The sequence below is a fragment of the Centropristis striata genome, chromosome 14, assembly GCF_030273125.1.
Source record: "Centropristis striata isolate RG_2023a ecotype Rhode Island chromosome 14, C.striata_1.0, whole genome shotgun sequence".
NCBI lineage: Eukaryota > Metazoa > Chordata > Actinopteri > Perciformes > Serranidae > Centropristis > Centropristis striata.
The window spans coordinates 25678819-25700552 of NC_081530.1; the positions used below are offsets into that span (position 1 = coordinate 25678819).

Below are 21734 nucleotides of genomic sequence, written 5' to 3' on the forward strand. Positions count from 1 at the left end.
CATAAAAAAAAGTCAAAGCATAGTTTAACTTTTTTTTTTAAGTCCTAGGTTAGCATGACCTTAAAGTCATAGTATAGTCTGATGGAACATGTCTTATAGTATGTTAAACTGTCAAAAGTTTATAGTTATAGTATGCCCAAAAAAGCCGTACCACACTCTGTTAATACATAGTGTAGTATATCCAAAAAAGAAAAATGTAGTTTGTTCAAAAAAATTACATTGGTTTAGAATAGCGTGTTTGTCAAGTGTGTCTAAAATATTAAAAACACCATATCATAGTATGCCCAAAATTGGAAGAAGATAAAATACAACCTTATAATATGGAAGAATGTCAATAATTGCCAATGTTTGTCCTAAAATGCCTAAAAATACTTTAGTATAGTATGGTCATTGTGTAGTGTGGCCAAAAAGGCCAAAGTCAGTATGGTATACCATTAAAAATGTTTAAAAAATATATAATATAGTAGGACTGGAAAAAAAGTCATAGTCTATGCCCATTTAGAGACATGGATCTGAAAACAAACATGTTTACTGCTAATGTAAAAGGGTAGTTATCTGAACAGGGATTCAGAATTCCCCTGTATGGAGTTAAGTGGTTATAAAAGCTGATTGAAGCCAACATTCCTATTCAAAATTCAGGGTGTTCATCACTTATAAGTTGGTGACTTGGGAAACAGCACTCAAAAATGAAACTCGCCATAGGCTGAAGCTGAGCACGGTGGCTCAGCGAGGACTGATTGGGATCATTCAGTGCCCAGCAGTAGGACCTGGAGTGAACCTGCATACTTCACAGAGGGGCCCCAAGTGGGATTCAACCCAGTGACCCTTTTACTGTATGAGGACTTGTATTCATCACTTTTCTCCCATATTGAAAATAAATGATAACAAGCGGTACTGAACAGGCCCTCGCAGTACACGCGTGTCGGGGCATGCTGCCGTCGGGGTGTGTGCGTTACAGGGGCCATTCTATACCACCCCTATGAATTTCATTGCCTGTGTTATAGTGTGGCCACGGTATCAAATATGAAATTAGACTGCCACCACAGTGCCACCTAGGGGCCGATCAATAAAACCTTAAAGGGTTATCCTCAGGAGGGCATTGACAATTGTACCAAGTTTTGTATAATAATGCACAAACTATCCCTTTAATCCTCATACAGTTTCTGAAGGAGGACGCTTAACTGATATGTATAAGTTAGAAGAGGCAGGTAGCAATGATGGAAAGTAACTATGTACATTTACTCAAGTACTGGACTTAAAGTAAAATTTTGAGGTACTTTTATGTACATTTTATGTAACTTTATACTTCTACTCCACTACATTTTGAGACATATATTGTACTTTTTATTCCTCTACATTTAGCTGACAGCTTTAGTTACTTTTCAGGTCAAGATTTAAAATGAAAAACATGATACATTTAGTATTAGTACTTTTAATGAAGTAAAGGATCTGAACACTTCTTCCACCACTGTCTTTTTTACTTCTTTACTTTTTTCCTTTTTTTTTACACTTCTTTTTTTATTTTATTTTTTTATTTTTTTATTTTTTTATTTTTTTATTTTTTTATTTTTATTTTTATTTTTTTTTATTTATTTATTTATTTATTTTTTTTAATTTATTTTTTTTTTCGCTTCTGCGCATGCGCGGCTTTTTCCGCTTCTGCGCATGCGCCGAAAACCGCGCATGCGCAGAAGCGGAAACCCACGCGCATGCGCAGAAGCGGAAAACACCCGCGCATGCGCAGAAGCGGGAAAAATACGCGCATGCGCAGAAGCGGGAAAAAAGCCGCGCATGCGCAGAAGCTGGAAAACACCCGCGCATGCGCAGAAGCGGGAAAAATACGCGCATGCGCAGAAGCGGAAAAAAGCCGCGCATGCGCAGAAGCGTGAAAAAGCCCGCGCATGCGCGGAAGCGGGAAAAACCGCGCATGCGCAGAAGCGGAAAATAAAAATAAAATAAAAAATAATTAAAAATAATTTAATAAATAAAATAAAATAAAATAAAATAAAATAAAGAAAGAAAAATAAATGTAAAAAAAAGTAAAAAAAAAAAAAAGTAAAGAAGTAAAAAAGACAGTGGTGGAAGAAGTGTTCAGATCCTTTACTTCAGTAAAAGTACTAATACCACACTCATTTTAACTACCTAATAAACTTAAGCGGTTTAATTTATAAAAATGGGTAATCATTTTACATGTATCATGTTTTTCATTTTAAATTTTGACCTGAAAAGTAACTAAAGCTGTCAGCTAAATGTAGAGGAATAAAAAGTACAATATATGTCTCAAAATGTAGTGGAGTAGAAGTATAAAGTTACATAAAATGTACGTAAAAGTACCTCAAAATTTTACTTTAAGTCCAGTACTTGAGTAAATGTACATAGTTACTTTCCACCATTGCTACTTGCCTCTTCTAACTTATACATATCAGTTAAGAGTCCTCCTTCAGACACTGTATGAGGATTAAAGGGATAGATAAAGAAAGTCTACTTTTGAGAACCTGAGCATTCAAACAGTGGGTATCATGTTGATGTGCGTGCTGCCCTCAGAAATTTAGTATCCCTCAGTGGCGACGAACAAGCTGGCAGATCAGCAAGGATTTACCCGCTTGCCTCAAAATGGACGCTGGCATTACCTTGGGTCTGACAGCAGGCTACCAGACAGACACGCTCACCTACTTTCTGCCACTGGGACAGGGCAGGGAGAGAAAAAAACAACAAGTGGGTCACATTCTGTCTCTTTTCTTGCTTGTTGGATGCAGATAGAGGGTTGTACAATGACATCAGATTCAAAAGGGGGAGATATTTGTGAGAGGGCACCAGGGCCAAATGGTGTTTTTTCCCCCTAAAATCTATCAGCAGACTTTGTATGACCTGTATAGCATTCAAAAAAATCCACTAAACATTTCCTATAACTATGTACAATAATCTACTAGGATATGAACAAACATACAGTTATTTAAAGATATTTCACCATAGTACCCAGTAATAAACCTACTAAATGTGTACTAAAATGGTTAAATTCTGTCTGTTCTGACACTGCCCAGAGACAACAAGAGATGTTTATGATCAATAATATTGTGTACGGGAAAATAAAGCACTCAACACCCAGTAAATGTTCACAGAGGTCACATACCATTCAGTTTATGTTCCAGTGGTGAGAAATGTTCAATACTGCCCAACATGGCCTGACACTGTTGCCTTGTGACTGTGATTGATTTGTATTCAATGGACTTTGCTCTATATAACTGGGTATAATAATATAATTTGAGATCAGCCAAAAATGTCAAACAGTAAAAAAAAAAAAAATAACATGACCCCAACAGTAGCCCAAAAAGTGCTGGAGGCTGATGTATGGTCTCTACAGGCTTTAGGTTCTATTTGTGGTGCAGATTGTTTACGCTTGTTAATTCAAATCTTATTCTGCAACCTCTTTAGAAGTTGTCCTCATTTGGTGTGGGGCATCTGCTGCACGTGAAACAGATCATCTGGGATGATTTCATACGATTTAATTGGGAATCAAGGAAAAAGCTTAGGGAAGCAGTGAGTGGAAAAACTGGGCCAAACCACTGGATGGATGATGGACGGCTTATATCTCAGCATCAGCGCGCCTGTGAGGCCGGAGTTTCAAACTTTGGCCAAAAACCATGACATCTAATCTTGATGTCTATGAGGTTATGTTCCAGTAAAATATTACATCTAGCCATTTCATGATTCTTACCTGTCAGTGGCTGCAGATGTTATCTGCTTACTATTGATATTCAGACATTGCTCTTCTTTCTAATCATTTTTTTAAGGCAAACTGTACTATCAGAAACTTCACTGTGACATTTTTAAAAACATTTTTAGGTTTTACTATGATATAACCTTTTTTTATGACATACTATACTGTGAATTTTTTGTTTACTTTTAACTTTTTTTTTAACGAGATACTATACTATGGCTTCCCTTTTTTTATCCTCTATACTATGACTTTTTAAAAAGAAATTAGGATGATATATGTATGTATGTATGATATAGTATATAGTATGGTTTTGAAATGTATTTATTATTTATTTATGAAAAAACGACATACTAATAAATTAGTTTAGGACATCCTATAATATGGTGTTTTTCTCTAATTTTTGCATTTATTATGTGATAATATGTATCAACAAACTATAATTGGGCCATTTTTAACATTTATAGGCATTTTAAAAGTTGACCATTTTTGACAAAAAATGACATACTATAGTATGGCTTTTTTTCAAATTTTGGACATCCTTTTATACGATTATTTTTTAAAATCATTTTTGCACTATGTGATCATATGTATCAACAAACTATAATAGGTTAAAATTTATATATATTTTTATAAATTTCATTTTATGTCATACTATACCATGACTTTTCTGTCATACTGTACTATGACATTAAAAAAAAGAAAAAAATACTATACAATGACTTTTTCAGTTGTTGTTTTTGTTGTTGCATTTTTATGGCATACCATACTGTGACTTTATCTTTTTTGGTCATACTATACTGTGACAGTTTTTCTCTTCAACAATATGATTATATTCTGTAAACATTCAAATACTGCCCAATGCCCTAAGATTACTCTAGCTTTCTTTCTCTTTCTTCATAACTGTTTTGATTTGTTCTTAAAACATGATCAAAAGCTTGTGTATAAAAAATAAACAGACAATTGAGTCAATCAATAAATCCAGGAACAGCCAGTGAATGATTTCGCTTTTTATTATTCAGAATTGAAGACATGAGCTCATGCAGATCCAACAAGAGGATGCGTGTAAATGGAAAACAATGAAGAACAGTCTCAAAGTGATACTAATAAAACGAGGCATCAGCCACCCACTGATCCAGATGCTACACGAGCCTTTTCTCTAAAACCCGCAGCTGAAGTTCTCCTTCAGTTTCATTAAAATCTCTGCAGCCAAATCTCACAATATTGATTTGTTTATTTCATGTTTTAGCAGCTTGTATTATCCAGGAGAGGGTGGCTGATCATATTTAGAACCACTTAGCTACAGCATACTGTAGTAACGATGAATAAAAACAGAAACACATCAGTTCCCAGTGAACTCATGCTGACTTTAAAGTGCAATTTCATTTTCAGCTTTGTTGGATTTGCAAAAGCAGTGGTCATAATTCACACAGGGAAAACGATTTCAGGGCCAACAAATGGCTACATTGTCAACTACAGTGTTAGTATCAAATGGAGTACTACTTCATGACACGTGTATTTCCAGGTCTAAGGAGTTGTTGAGTGCACTGTTGCATAGTCCAAAGGATAAAATTCTGATTTAATGTTTTCTGTTGATAGCAAACACTACTTTAGAAATTACTGAAAAGAATAGGATTAGGTGTGTCTAATACCGTTTGTTTTATAATTATTCCTCATAATTGCCACAATAGGCAAAAGACAAGCATCTAGCTTCTCTAGCTTCATATACTGTATATTGATTTTGTGCTACTATGCTAAGTTAAATCAATGCTTTAGATTCCCATTCATTGTTAATTTCAAAAAAGGTCACCAGCACAGGGAATATCTCGACACGATATCGCTGCATGTGCAAAGGAAATGTTACTACATATAAAAGGAACTAGGAGTTACATCATAATGCCACACATATCGCTCAAGCAAGCACAACATACAAACATACACACACACATACATACAGTCTCTGCATGTACAGCAGCATGTTGTGCCGCCTTTATAGGAAAATGCCCTCAGTCCAGCTAAGTTAGCTCAACTAAAAAGATCAGTGTGTACACCATGATCCATGTAAAAAAAAAACAACACACACACAATAAAGACAAAGACGATGCTGTTGAAGCTGCAGCACGACGGGAACACAAGACAGATGCCTTAACTGAAACGTTTTCACACACTGATGTTTGCACATTTTAGATTTACAGTTATGTGTATTGCCTCATTGGATGTGATTCTGGAGTGTGTGTTTGTGTGCTTCACATTAATGCCAGTCTTTCTAAGCTTTTGAGATCTTGGAACAGACAGGAAATGGACAGGAAGGCAAACTGGAATATTGTGACTGAAGTCAGTGGGTGAACAAGGTTTTTCACTGGCAGTCAATGGTTTACAGGTTTACAGACAAAGTGTTACATGGATACAAAAGGAAGACATAGTTGTTATTGGTCGAGGAACCTTTTCCAATATGATTTCCTGCAGTTTGAGCCACATGGGTACACAGATGATATCACAACAGGACAGGCTTTCGCTATCCACTTCTTTTTCTCTCAGTTTTTACTGTTATACAAAAAGTCATACAAAAATACCTCAACATTACATTCAATGAAGGAATTTGTCAATTTCTGAAAAAAAGTGCTCTTGCATAACTGATCATGTATGTCACTTTCCTTCTCACTCTCTCTGTCGCTATCTCTCTTCAGGTAGTTTGTTTCTAGACAAAGACCACGAGGGAGATTCACAGTATTGGGGGTTAACAGTTGGTGGCCAAACCGGTGCACGTTTCAGTCAAAGAAAAGTGCAAATTAAGTTGGGACAGAGTGTTCAGGGCGTGCAAGAGATGCTGCCAGGGGACAGCAGCTGCCAAGTGGGAGGGTTGGTAGCGGTTGGAGTTGCTCATATACTGTCCTTGGAGGAGGACAGAGGAGACGAGAGGGGAGGAAAATACGTCACAATGACCAAGGGAAGCTTTGGGTGGGGGGGGGGGTTAATGGCAAAATTGACTCAGGGTCAGCCTAATCTAATCTAAGGTTGGCAGGGATCCAAGCTGAAACCAGCCTCTAAGATGTTGTTTTGTCTTGTTTTTCAACATGTTGCACCCGGCGTTTGGGTCCTACTGTTGGAGGGAGATGTGGTAGGTGTTTTGGGTATAGGGACCAGCAGACAGGATCTTATGCCTCCATATACTGTGGAGGGGGCTCCTTCGGTGGTATGGCAATGGCCTCCTCGTATGGTGGCAGCAGAACCTGAAACGTAACAGAAAAGCAGAAGGTGTCTCAGTCCCAAAATATACGTCAAATTAGGGTTGGGCCGACATCACCAATGGCTGACAGTCATTGACCACTGAGCCCAACGTCATGATTTAAACCAGTGGCGCTAACGGCATTCATTGGGTGCTTGGGTGCTAATTCTGATTTTATTGACTTAAGAAGAGACACAGGCCTATAAAGACATGCAGCGACAGCATCCAGAGAGCCAGATGTCTCACTACTTATTAATACTAATTATTATATACATTTTAAATTTAAATACACCATCACAGTACAAACAACTTACATTATAGTACTTTTTCATACCCCAATATTAGCCAAGTCGGTAGAAATAACCAAAACATACCTCCAATGTATCGTTATTATTAATGGCTAACTTTTGAAGTTATAACAAAATAAATTGTATATTCATTTAGCATAAAGATAAGTTTGTATGTTGTTATAATTTGAAAATATCTTGTTGTTATGTGGAGAAAAATTTCTTTTAACAATTAACTTTACATGTTAAGACTGATACTGATCTGTTTTTTTGCTTTGGCAGCAATATTGCATAGATTTCAGACATAGCCTCAGTAACTGTTGCAGGTTTCTTCTTCATGAAGTACGACTTATTATTCTATCCCAACAGAAGGCATTTCTAGCTGCGAGGATAACATCCACACACATCCCTGTGCTTTAGAGGCCAGATTGCCTGCTCTCCGTCAGAGGTTTTTCTCTGTAAATGGTGTTATAAAACCAGCACTGCTGCTAATTCAGTGAGAGAGATTGAGAGCGAGAGAGAGAAAGAGAGAGAATATGTTCCGAGGGGATGGAATTGTGAAGCAGCCAGGGAGGCCCGGCAAACACATCACTGGAAGGATTTGAAATGAAGCGGACAAGCAGACAATTATGTAATATGTCCAGGAGAAGAGAGGACAGACAGATATAGAGAGGAGGAGGAGGGGGGGGGAGAGAGAAAGATGGGGATAGAGAGAGCGAGAGAGACGACCCTTGTGCATTTTAATGGCATTTATATAAAAGCACAACAGATAAGCAGCTGGGTACTTGATGTTCGAGGCAGTAAAAAGCCATTTAGACACACTGCTGGCTTTCTAATAGTAAAAATAGACAGAGTGCTCTATTCATTGTGTGTGGAGAGAGGGAATGCAGCGATAAAAAGCATGTCGTCACTATTCAGGCTAATATGGGAGCTGTTTAACCTGCGTAAACCAGGAGCCACAGAATTTTTCTGCATTTAAATACCTCTCTAATTAAAATTCACACAGCTTGTGCTGTGGCCTTCACTTTGACCTAGTTGCCTCAGTTGTTTAGTTTTTAAATTCAAGGTTGTTCTGAGGCTTCTCATTAATTTGAATAAACATTAGATTTTCTAGGATATGTACACTCATTTCTGTTTCCATTAGTTTAATGGAAACAATACATATATATATATATATATATATATATATATATATATATGTATATAATCAGCAGGTGATTTGTACATTAAAGGGTCATTTTATATCTATTTTTAAACTCACAATAAAACTTATTTTTTCACAACCTGGTTTGACCAGAAACACATTTGTCACAAAATCAGTCTCGGTTTCACTGTGCTGTGTGATTTTTAAGGTGGATATTTTTGAAGGGGAAACGACATTTTACTAAAACCTGTTCACTAATTTTCCTTTCTGATCCTACCCCGTGCCCTAGTGCACCAGAGTCGTATCAGGCACCAGAGAAGCAATAACAGAGTTTCCATACAGTAACACCTGAAAGTGGGGGGAGACAGAAAATGTTGTTGTCCCCACTATTCCTGCACTGGTTACATCTCTTGTTACCAGTTCAATTCAAATAGGATTTGTGGCAGAAAATATGACAGATCACCAATTTAATTGTTCCTTAAAGTGTGGAGCTTTTGATAATATGGTGATACTGGGCTAAAATTACTACTATTTCCTTATTGTCAAAACCAATTGCAAGCTATATTTTGATGAGGCATAATACATGGCAAGTGTCTGTGTCTGTGATAGGAAATGATGCAGCTTCTTGCCAAAAAAAAAATTTTTATCTCCTAAATTTAAAGAGAATATCCATGTTCTCTTCTCATAAATTTATGACTTAAATCTTGAAAATTCTTAGTTTTTTTTCTCAATATTACCTCTAAGTATTTTCATTTCAAATATATTCAGTGATGCTCTCTCAAATTTGTTTGAGGTGAAAAACAATTTCTTTCCCTCCATCATTTCTCCAGTGGACAAAACGTACTGGCACATATCCAATATTTGCAAAAAAGGCCATACAATACACAGCACGATCTAGTTCCTGCATGTAGAGTCTGCTTCATAAAGTGAAAAGCTTCAGCAGCGTGAACCCGGGCTGCGACAACAAGGACAAAGTGACAGATAGATGAGGGGCTGCGTACTGCGACGACAGCGGGTGTAAGACAGATTAATGTCTTATGTATCAGTGTGCAGGATTACAAACAGACAGACAAACGGAAACCGTGACTATGCTAAAGCCTCTCAGAAACCCCATGAGTCAACACTGAAGGGGACAAGTGGGATGGACGACACACAGCTCTGCACAGCCAGCCAAGCACACCTCAGGACGACCTACAACACCAATGTCACTGACTGTCACACATCCCAGATAAACGGGTTTCACTTCACAGTTCTGTTCTACTGATAATCTGCAAACCAGCTCTTAAAGTGATATGTGTAGGATTTTAACACATTTTAATTGAATCACAGCAGGTCATCACTTCTCTTTCTTTCTTGTGTCTTTCTGATTTGGCAATAATGAATTCATGGTTAAAATACTACACATAGCATCTTTTCCTGTGTGACATGACAGCTATTCTATTACTTCATGGGGATTTTGGGACCTCACTAACCTGAACCTCTCGGAAATAGAAAAGTTAAGGATAAAATACTTTTTTTTCATTTACATTTAGGATTTTCTTAATATACCGAATGTAAATAAAGAGACTTCAACAGATGATAAGGTGTACATCTGCTCTGATCTTTGTTGTTTTTTTAATAAAAAATGTACATGAATTACATATTGATTTAACTTCTCAAGCATGAGGTTAAGGTTAATGAGGTTTTTGGATTTATTAGTTTTAAAAATTCATTCTCTGTTTATTTTCGGCTCCGTATTGCTGCTCTATGGACAGTTCAAACTACATAATCGTAACGACGTACATTACAAATAATGCCTATAATCCTTACCTTGTACATTTAGTGGTATCAACTCATTGAGCTGCAATAACATACAAAAGTAAATATAGTCTATATTTTAGTAAAGGTGGATAAAACCTCATGTTGAGTCTAGAATATAGGGCTGTACCCCATGTCTTTCCTTTTTTCTTTTTTACATTACAAACATCTATTGAGGTTTTCAAATGAAATATGAATGTTATGAATGAAGCGTCCAACTAATCGGTTCACCGCTACTAAATTCACGTACACCACATTAAAGTTAATGTGCCAAGCATAGTGACAAAAACAACTTTTCAAAGCCTTTATCAGAATTACCATCCTCTTATATAATGAACTGAAAGCTTCTAAGCCACAAAAAAAAAAAATCAATGCGGCGCAAATACAATTATATTATGATCTGAGCAAGGGGGATTTCCAGTGTGTCCTTGAGGTGACGAGCTAGAGGGTGGATGTGAGTACTCACCGTGGTGTCATTGGTGGTGACATAAACCAGAACCTCCGTGGTGCCCCTGCCGCTCACATATCTGTAGCAGTTCCACACACAGCCAATCAGGTAGGCCTGTCCCCGGGAGGTGAAAACAAAGACAGAACAATGACCTTTAACAGCATTGTCTCCACTTTTCATGATTGCTGATGCTGCGTGCCGTGACCTCATCCATTCATCAAGGTTAGGGAGGATGACGGCAGAGGTGTATTGATAAAAACAGTGATGTATTAGCTACCGTAGCAACAAGACAGCTGAAGATACGTGGCAATTTGATACAGTTGTACACATATATGGACATTTTCCTGGACAATGTTGCCTTTCTTGGTCTTCCACCGACATTTTAGCCAAGGCAACTGACCGGGCATCTCCTGCCTCAGTAAAGCTATGGTAGCCCTGGGTTGAGGTTCGTCTGACTTGGCAGAAGAACAGGAGGTTCATTGTGTATTTTTGTGAGTAGCCTGCTGAGTAGGTGCCTCTGCCAGCAGTAAGTGCAACCAACCGGCCAGGAAACCAGGCTGCCTGCTAGCCAATCACTTTACCATCTGCTGAGTTGACCTCCTCACTGTAATACTCATTCTCTAACATTATCGGGCACAATGATAATGTGCTACACTGGCAGTACGAACTGCTACAAAGTCTGAGTGAGACCATCTTGCCCCTATGCTTACTTTCCACTTCTCCATTCATCCAACCATCCATCAATATCTCTATATCTGCCGCATCCCTCTCTTCTCTCTCCAGCTCTCCTTCTTCCTGCCTGTCTGTATCTGTCATTCATGCCAAGTGCAATCAAGTGGAGGATGTTGGACTCAGCAGGAGCTTCAGCAGGTGTTGATTCTGTGCTGAGAGCTGAATTGACGTTTCAGTTCTGGCCCTTTTCCAGGGAACTGACTTAACTATCGTCACTACAGCAGCTAATATATACATGTGCAGCCTATCAGTAAAAAATGTGTTTCAATTAATTTTGCATGTCAAATTTCAATATTAAAGTAATAAGCAGTTCAATAACCCATATACTCTATGCAACCACACTCTCTGCTTGAGACGTGACATTTAAAAGTCTTCTCTCTGTAAGCCTGGCAGTGTATCTTCCAGTTGCTGCTCCCTTTCATAAAACCCCAGCTCTGGCTTTGGATATCTGCCGAGAACATTTCCAATCTGAGCTTGGAGGAGAAACAACTTGATTTGATTGTACAGATGACTGCAACTTCCTGTCCCATCTCGCCCCAGAGCCCCAGAGCATCGCTACGCCTGGAGAATCATCCATGCATTAAGGGGGAATTAGCCTGACAGGAGTTGGTTTCCTGTTGTCCCTGACCCGCTGCTCTCTGACTGTGTGATAATCTCATGAAGAACATTGATAATGAAAAAGTTCACACTGGCAGATTCATTACACATGCCATATGGTTCGTACTGCATGGGATGTGCACAGTGTGAGACTTAATTGCCCTAATCACGTTGCAATATGATAAGCAGATCTATAAAAAGGCAGTTCTGCAGGAAACAAATGCTCAGTGAGTGTGTGTAATGTGTAGACATGTGTTGCATAATATTATTTCATTTTCAAAGTGTACTTAGTCTACACATCTGTTCAGATGGATGTTTCAAATCCCCAGTAAAAGGCCAAGACTTTGCAGTGATAAAGAGACTCTGTGGGCTTACCTTGAAGGAGAGGATGCAGCCAATGAAGAGGAGGACTGCAAAAACTAGGCACATGTTGTTGGTGGACATGATGTCCTCTTTGTAAGGGAATGTCCCTGGCTGGAAGGAAGGGATGGAAATTCAAATAAATTAAATCATGCCAAGAGTGTAATAAAAGACAGAAGTTTTAGTCCTAAATAACCAAAGAGAAATGGACTGTTATTTTACACATCATATTAAGACCTAAGTTACCATTAGATGACATGTTTTCACTGAATGTCTCTTTTTTAGCAATGTTATGAAGCACTAACCTCTGAATCTGTAGTTTAGCACTTATAGCAAACTTATTTAAGGAGGCAGATGACTACTCCTTGATTCAAAATGTTTTGTATTGTAGCTTGAGACAATATTTCAAGAACAAAGGCCACGTGAATATCATGTCTTCAGCTGCCTAAAGTGGGCAAGTTATAGAGAGTTGGCACCTTTTATGTCCTTGTAGGGGACACATCAAGAGCAATTACACTATAAAAGAAACGTCATCAGATGCATCCCAAACCACCTTGCCAATCAGTTTAAGTGATCAGATAACAATATGTCTTGATGCTTGTTTACACTTGCTATTAAGTGCTGTACACTCCCAAGATGAATTTTAAAACAAAGTGTAAATAGGTTAAAAAAAAGCTTTTTTAAAAACACAGGTCAATTAAAAGTAGGGCTGAAGGAAATTAGTTCTCACCAGCTGCTGTAGGTAGTCCTGCACCGTGTTGGGATAGACGACCACACTTATGGCTACCAGTGTGTTAAGGGCAAAGTCGAAGATTTGGTAGCAGAAGAATGGAATGATCCAGGCAGCATGTTGCTATGAGAATAGAATAGAATAGATGAAAAAACTCAAAAGGGCCGGTTATTCCTCAAAGTCAGATGTCTGTCTGAATGTTATTTATATTGCTTGCATATTTACCTTGTAAGCACCATATGTTGCCATGCCACATATTAGAATCATGAGCAGGGATATTGCAGTGGCTATGCAGATATCTGCAGAAGCAAAACAAACAGAACAATGTGAGAAAAGATAATCTAGTTTACCAGGAAAAGCTAAAAACGATATTTCATCGGAACTCTCAAATCCACTGACGTAATCTAAAAGTCTTTTGACAAAACAAAACACCTTAAGTAACCTCACTAATTTTAGCATGCAATCTGCCTTGCACAAAACATGATCAGCATGTGGGTAATTGTTATGCAAGATGTGCTAAATTTGACCAAATGTAACACCCCTCTCACATTCACATTACAGCTGTGAAAACTGAGTGATGGGCTTGTCCATGTCACTGAAGGACAGTAAGTAACAGGCATCCACTGACATCTAATTAAAACAGGATATCTGCATATGTGCTGTTTGGTGAAAGGGATCCCAGATCACTATGCAGCATTGGTAGTTATTGAACTTGGTATTCAGAAACATTACCGGCTGTGTAACAGTAGAATCAATGCATCCCGGGTCATTTTGATCAGCACTGTTAGCATGAAAACATAATAATCTAACAATTTTTATATAATGTAAGCTCATAATGTAATGCTCGGTTGTACTGTTTACCATCAAGACTACTGGCTCGCCCTTACACTCAGCAACAGTGATTATAACAGGAATGATACTGTGTTAAGACCTAAGACATGATGATACCCTTCCATCTAAATCCCTTACCACACACTCTAGACACAGCCAGATGTTAACACATACTATATATAAACAATACAAGCATAAATAAATACACTGTCACCCATCACCCCACACTCGTGTCAGCCACACATCTGAGTTGCATCAAATTGCATAATTTCTCTGCACATGTCACGGTGACGTTGGATACCTGCCCATTACAAAACCTCGTCCCTTCCCACTGTTTCACAATCTTTGACTGACGCTGCACAAGCAACCATGTTTTAAGTCACGTTGTTTTTTTTTTTTTTAATCCGACAGAGAATTAGAGCAGTCGTTTTTAATCAGAGTAGCCCGTGACAGGGTCTGTGGCGTTCCAGAGGCGACTGTGATGATGATAGCTGCTGGAGGGGAAATACTGAAAATACACATGCACACTGATTTGTTCTGTATGGAGCTGAGCCTACTCAGCTATGTCTGTGCTGAGAGCAGCACTCTGGGAAAAGAAGTGGTGGGCAGAAAGAGAGGTGATTTTTACAGCTGCAGAAACTCATAGGGCTACACAGACTATTCATTTTAATATTCTTAAAGATATTATTAGGGCCATGAAAATTCATATTGTCTGGGTATTTAGTTACTGTAAATTTTTTTATATTGCTTCAATGTCTATTTACAGTCTTTACGTCTATATATTATATTATTGCAGCTGTGTAACAGAAGCATTCAATTCAGTTAAATATGTGTGAAAATACCATGTTATAGTTAAAATATTCAAATATATATATATATAGAGAGAACAATACCAGTTGGCTCTGCTCTAGAAAGAGATGAATGCAATGAGGACGACATAAGTGTCACAGCTTAAGGCCTTTTTTTAATCAAAATTTTCAAATATTTTAGCCATCACGTGTCACGAGGGTCAGACACACAAACACACACACACACACACACACACACACACACACACACACACACACACACACAATCTCAAAAACTGTATACCAATGCAATAAATAGTGCAACTATATAATCTGTAATGCAAAAAACTATGGCAATAAGCCCTTAGGGTTTTAAAAACAATTTCAAAAACCTCTATATGAGTTCTTATACTAAATCAGAGAAACATTTCTTAAAAATGCAATTTTCACAGAGAATAATAAGCAACTCAATAATCCAATCCAATATATATCACATCAAATATTTAACAATGAGAGGATTAGTAGCACTCACTTGCATCGTCCATGACATCGATGTCAGTTCCCAGCTCAGAGCTGGTAAGGTGGTAGCGGTATTGAACTGGGTCATTGAGTGCCGACAACAAGATGAGTAGGACCACCGCATTGATGAGCTGTGGTGGAATTAGGATCAATATTAATATTACATTTCCATAGCAGAATGAAAGTGGGTTAACCTTCAGTAGAAGTTTTTTTCTGTGTGGGATGAAAGTAATTCAAATGGAAAGGAATTTGAGATGAGGCAAAAATTATTTGATAAGGTTTTTTAATTTAGTTTCTGTTTATGATATGATACAAGCCAGCTGCTGAGTGTGGTATACTGGACAAAACTCCCAATGAAGCTTTATGAAATATTGAGTTGGTCAGCAGACCACTTGAAATTATTTTTTAAATTGAGAATATAAAGTATAAAATACACATCACAAGTTCAGAGGGCCTAATGCCACATCTTCCAAAATCCAAATGCATTTCATTCACAATAACATAGAAACTGTAAAATAATGGTGAAAAGCATCAAATCATTAGATACGTGGCTAAAAAGATTATTTATCAAATTCTTGGCCAATTGTTTCAGCTCTAATTTTGATATATGAGACTGGTGAACTGCTGGACGTGTTCAGTACAGCATCTCTGCTACCAAGAGTGATTACAAAATGAGCCATATAACGTTAATTATGTCACTGTCTGCCAAACATTGTATGGAGGTAACTATTGAACATAATCGGTTGTTTATTGTGGCCTTGGCTCGATTTGACGACATTTACTCCATTAGTAGTAGGGTCACAAAGACAGGGGGGACTAACGCTTACGAAAGGTCAGGGATTTAATGGGCTTAGTGAACTATGTTTAAAACTTTTGGTTATCCCGTGGGTAAAAAACAGAAGCTAAATCTAAATTTAACCAGTGCTTATGTAGGACAAACGGTGTCTGGCCGGTGAGGTTTAAATTTCAGCACTACAAAGTGTAACCGACATTAACCCTATGAAGCCTGAACCATTAAATAATTGCCAGAAAATTCTTCTTTTTTTTAAACTGGAGAGTTTATTGAACCTGCTGACAGATAATTTTAAAAAATTCCAAAAACAATACGGATATATGATTCTAAGTTGTATCATATTTGATACATCAGTTCTTTTTGTGCAATTTGTTGCTCACAGTTTGTTTTTCTTGAACTAACAAAAACATATAAAACCCAACATTTTTAACCTTTTAAGGCTTTACTTTCTTTTAACATTTTCCTCAAACATGCAAAATATTTTTTTCCATATAACACAACATCATACATCTGCTGATATGAAGTTTTCACGCAGCAATGACTGATCCACCAGTGGAACCTGCATATAAATTTTGCTATATCTTGTATTTTTGTGCAATTTGTTGCTCATTTTTTTCTTCTTCAACACATGTATACATCAGGTTTTTCAGGAAAAAAATATCACACTGATGATGTATAGGTCTCAAAAACTTGTGTATCAAATATGATACACTTGGCTTTATAGGGTTAACGTAATAGAAAAACATAACGCCTACAAACTGAAGCTGCTCATGTATTTTGTTATATGCTAACATTTGATTAAAAATATATCTTTACAGCCAATAAATACGCCTCTAATAGGAATGGTGGTGGTAAATTAACTAGCATTGTAGTTTAAATGTGTTACAATGCTCTATAAACTGAAGACATCCTTAAAATGGCAAATCACGAATGAAAAACAAATGAAAAACAGGAGTAGCCAGCTCACTTACGTATTGCTGTAAAACTAAATTAACGTCCATCAAATATGTCATCTTACATGACATATATTTGTGGAGATTCAGGTCTGACATCGTGTGAAAAATCTCACTCACCATGTACCATATTCCCAGAATAATGGTGCCCGTTCGTACATGGCAGCACAGGCAGCAGCTCGTCGAGTACCACCGGTCCCACGGCGAAATCATTGTTTATCCTGCTGTGGATTACAAGTTATTTCATGAATGCCCCCGAAAATGAGTTATTCAAAGCGACTATGTGCTAAAAAGATGGAGTAGTTAGGCGTCCTTGGTGCTCGGACCGCCACATCCAGAGTCTGTCGGAGGCGAACAGAGAGCCTAATCTGGCTCATCCCGGAGTCACGTGACCAGAGGAGGATTTGACCGAGACCAGAGGGATGGATGCAAAACGCTTCATAATCACACAAATACTTCACTTCAGCTCCTACATGATGAGCTGTTTCAAACCTTTTTTTTTTTTTTGACATTTATTTTTATTGAGCGCTGATAGTACAGAACATGTACAAAAATACAACATTCACAAAAGAAAACTTGGACCAATGCTCACATAATTTTTTGTTTTTTGTATGAATTACCCCCCCCCCCCTCCCAAAAAAAAACAACAACAACAAACAAACAAAAAAAGAAAAAAAAAGAAACAAGAAACAAAACCAAAACAAAACATGAAGGACACTGTATGCATTGCAATAACAATAATACTTATACTTATAGTAAGGAAAAACAATATGAAAAAAAACAAAACAACCTAGACTCACCATTGCTGATGTCGTGTACTACACACTACAGTTCACATGGATGAATGTCACAAGTGTAAATGCAAATGCTAGAGGGCTGCTAAGTGGCTTTAAGTGGGTTTCAAACCTTTTTAATCATGGCTTTTATTTAGAGGCAGGGGGTAAACGGACTGATTTGGCCAAATTGACTGATTTCATGAAGAAACCCTCAAAGTGTGTGTCAAAACATTAACACATTTTCCCAGCCTTATTTAATAGTCATTGGTGGAAGTAAAAGTAATCCTTGAGTGAAAAAATACTTGCACAACATATAAACACCTTCTAATGGACAACATGGGACAAAAATGACCCACATTCATTTCCCATGTTATTTCATGCTGGCTGTGTGTTTGAATATCTTTTTTTTTTTTACTACAACAGATCATTATATCCATTTTCCTTTCATACTTTATGATGAAAAATAGTTATGACATCAAGTTTACACACATGGGTCAAAAATGACCTTGTGCATTAGAAGCATAGTGATACAAAAAAGGGTTTTTATTCAAAGAGTAAGAAATGAAAACAAAAAATTAGGACGTATGATGATCAGAAACAAGTTAATTGAGGGAAACCTGGAATACTGAATGATGAAATTAATTTATTGCAATGATAAAGAATATAAAAACGTAGTCGGGTCACTTTAGACCCATGTTGTGCATCAAAGTATTAAGTCTTACCTCTTTTTTTAGGGGAATGTAAAAAAAATATGTAAAATTAAATTTTCAGTTTTTCTTCTGGTTTATATAACTTTTATACTTGCATCTGACATAATCGCAGAGGCCATATTCTGACAGCACTGGTTAGAAAGATGTATGTTACTTTATTCTTCATCAAAGGGTTGATAAAATACATGCATTTAACACAAAAAAGACCAAAAATAGGAAAAAAATGGCTTCGACCTAATTTCCCAGCCTTATTTGGCCATCAGTGGTGGAAGATGAATTTAAATCTTCTACTGAAGTAAAAGTAATCCTAGAGTGTAAAAATACTTTGTTACAAGTTGATTTCACCCTGATTGTAAAGCTATAAAAGATATTTTCAAATATTTTCTGTGATTGTAACATTTCTGTGAAATATATAACCTTTTTATACATTCATCTGACATTACTGTATTCTGTATTCTGACAGCACTGATTTTCCTAAAAAAAAGATGTATATTATTTTATTCTGCATCAAAGGGTTGAGGAAATACATGCATTCAATACAAAAAAGACCAGCTGACCAAAAATAGGGAAAATGGCTTTGACCATAAAGGGTTAACACATTTTCCCTCTTCTGAAGTAAACGTAATGCTAGAGTGTAAAAATCTGTTGTTACAATTCCTGCATTCAGATAAGATATAAGTTAAGATAAAAGCCATGTAAGTATTTTATAAATTTGCTTGAACATTATTGCCTGTCTGTATCTTAAGCTGTTGTGATGACTGAATTTCCCCACTGCGGGATAAATAAAGTCTTACAATAATAAGTCTCTAATAATAATCAATAGGCTACTCATTATGCTGAATGGCTAATTTCAGAATCACACATATTATAATAATATATTATATTTTTTGTTGCATTAATATGCATAATTATATTAATTACTTTATGTCCTGCTGGGTATCTAGAAATCCTCAGCAATCTGAGAGGGTGAAATCACTTTTTTTGGTGATTTAAGTGCTCGCTTGGAGTCAGAACCAAAACTAGCTGGGGGTGACTGAGTGCAGAGTTTTTGTTTCTGTTGTTCACTCCCCTTTTCAAAAAACTGAAAAAAAGAACAAGTTTGCACATCAAAGAAAATCCCATGAATTTTGGCAAATGTAGCCCTGAACATGCCCTGAAAACATTTCCTGACATTCTTTTTCAGTGATTAAACGAAAGGATTTAACCTAACCTTGCCAGTGGAAGCTGTTCTTTTTCCTCTCTAGTTCAGGGCTGGATTATGGACCTTGATCAAACCTTGATTCGTTTTGTGCATCAGGAGAAAATGCCCTCCTGATGCACAGTATCACCTAACCCACAAGTGTCTGCAAGTGGCTGCTGTTAAGACAAAATTCATTTTAAAACCCTTCCTTATTTGAGCGGATATTGTGCTTATATGGGACAGCCGACATATCTTTTTTTTTTATGAGTCATTAAAAATGTATTGAGGCATACATTGAACTAGCATAGAAACACTGGGCAAAGTGCACATAGGGGAGAAGGAACAGAGAGTTAATGGGGGTTCTAACGGGTCATTTTTGCTCCAGGGCCCCTAGCAGGTCAATCTGGCTCTGCTCCACTGCAGCTGTTGTGTGACATCCTATTAAAATTATTACAATTAGTGTCATGTTAATGTCTATTCTTGAAAAGAGGTGATTCACATAGTGAGACACAATGAGATGTCACAAAAGAGCAGTTTTCTTCTACTTTTTAAGAACTGCCTCAAACTCAATAAAATGGCCAAAGATTGAATTGCTCTGCTTCAGTGTTTCATTTCATGTCAGTTTGTCTTTCTGTCTGTGCAAACATCCTGGATCAAGCCTGACAGATGGGACAGTGACCACAGCTCTAAGCTCTGGTGGGCGGGCCGCATCATCGTCACATTAGGGGATTTTCCTCTCCAACCTTGACTTAATACTGACCAGACTGCCACCTCTTTAAATGCTGGAACGCAATCTGAAGAAAACAAATCAAGCTGATGGTCCATTTTTCCAGCCTTAAAGACTTTCCATGGAACATTCACAAAGTATTTGAAATATGAAACAGGAGTATTTATATAGGTGTAGAGCTCTGACATACAGAAGTGATCAAAATAATAGCAGTCCAATGTGACGAACCAGATTAATCCAGGTTTTTAGTATATTTATTATTGCTTCATGGCAAACAAGGTACCAGTAGGTGCAGTAGATTCTCAGAAAACCAACAAGACCCAGCATTTGTGATATGCACGCTCTTAAGACTGTGCAATTGGGCAATTAGTTGAAAGAGTGTGTTAAAAAAAATTGCAGTGTGACATTCAATCAGTGAGGTCATCAATTCTGTGAAAAAACAGGTGTGAATCAGGTGGCCTCTATTTAAGAATCAAGCCAGCACTTGTTGAACATGCATTTCTCTTTGAAAGCCTGAGGAAAATGGGTTGTTGAAGACATTGTTCAGAAGAACAGCGTACTTTGATTAAAAAGTTGATTGGAGAGGGGAAAACTTATAAAGAGGTGCAAACAATTATAGGCTGTTCAGCTAAAATGATCTCCAATGCTTTATAATGGAGAGCAAAACCAGAGACACCTGGCAGAAAATGGAAGACAACCATCAAAATGGATGGAAGAATAAGCAGAATGGCAAAGGCTCAGCCAATGATCAGCTCCAGGAAGGTCAAAGACACTCTGGAGTTACCTGTAAGTGCTGTGACAGTTAGAAGACGTCTGTGTGAAACTAATCTATTTACAAGAATCCAGCGCAAAGTCCCTCTGTTAAAAAAAAGGCATGTGCAGAAGAGGTATCAATTTGCCAAAGAGCACATCAACTGGCCTAAAGAGAAATGGAGGAACATTTTGTGGACTGATGAGAGTAAAATTGTTCTTTTTGGGTCCAAGGGCCGCAGACAGTTTGTGAGACGAGCCCCAAACTCTGAATTCAAGCCACAGTACACAGTGAAGACAGTGAAGCATCATGATATGGGCATGTTTCTCTACTATGGTGTTGGGCCTATTTATCTCATAACAGGGATCATGGATCAGTTTGCATATGTCAAAATACTTGAAGAGGTCATGTTGCCTTATGCTGAAGAGGTCATGCCCTTGAAATGGGTGTTTCAACAAGACAATGAGCCCAAACACACTAGTAAACCAGCAAAATCTTGGTTCCAAACCAACAACATTGATGTTATGGAGTGGACCTTAATCCAATTGAGAACTTGTGGGGTGACATCAAAAATGCTGTTTCTGAAGCAAAACCAAGAAATGTAAATGAATTGATGAATGTTGTTAGAGAATCTTGGAGTGGAATAACAGCTGAAAGGAGCTCCATGCCA

The 21734-nt window shown here is 37.4% G+C and overlaps 1 protein-coding gene across 1 annotated transcript; it reads right to left on the reverse strand.

The window, feature by feature from the left end:
- Positions 1–4712: 4712 nt before the first annotated feature.
- Positions 4713–17300, reverse strand: laptm4b (lysosomal protein transmembrane 4 beta). Its single transcript, XM_059349589.1, has 7 exons — positions 17041–17300; positions 15188–15305; positions 13262–13335; positions 13037–13159; positions 12322–12420; positions 10636–10731; positions 4713–6945 (listed from the first exon to the last, which is right to left on the reverse strand). The coding sequence occupies exons 1-7, from the start codon at positions 17131–17133 to the stop codon at positions 6871–6873; spliced, it is 678 nt and encodes a 225-aa protein (XP_059205572.1). The 5' UTR covers positions 17134–17300; the 3' UTR covers positions 4713–6870.
- Between the last annotated feature and the right edge of the window lie 4434 nt (positions 17301–21734).

Coding starts and splice junctions, on each gene's coding strand:
- laptm4b (XM_059349589.1), bottom strand. CDS start 17,133: ATGATTTCGCCGTGGGACCGGTGGTACTCGACGAGCTGCTGCCTGTGC. Junction 12,421..13,036: donor AGGACTACCTACAGCAGCTG/GTGAGAACTAAT, acceptor CCTTCCTTCCAG/CCAGGGACATTCCCTTACAA. Junction 6,946..10,635: donor TCACCACCAATGACACCACG/GTGAGTACTCAC, acceptor GTTACGTTTCAG/GTTCTGCTGCCACCATACGA.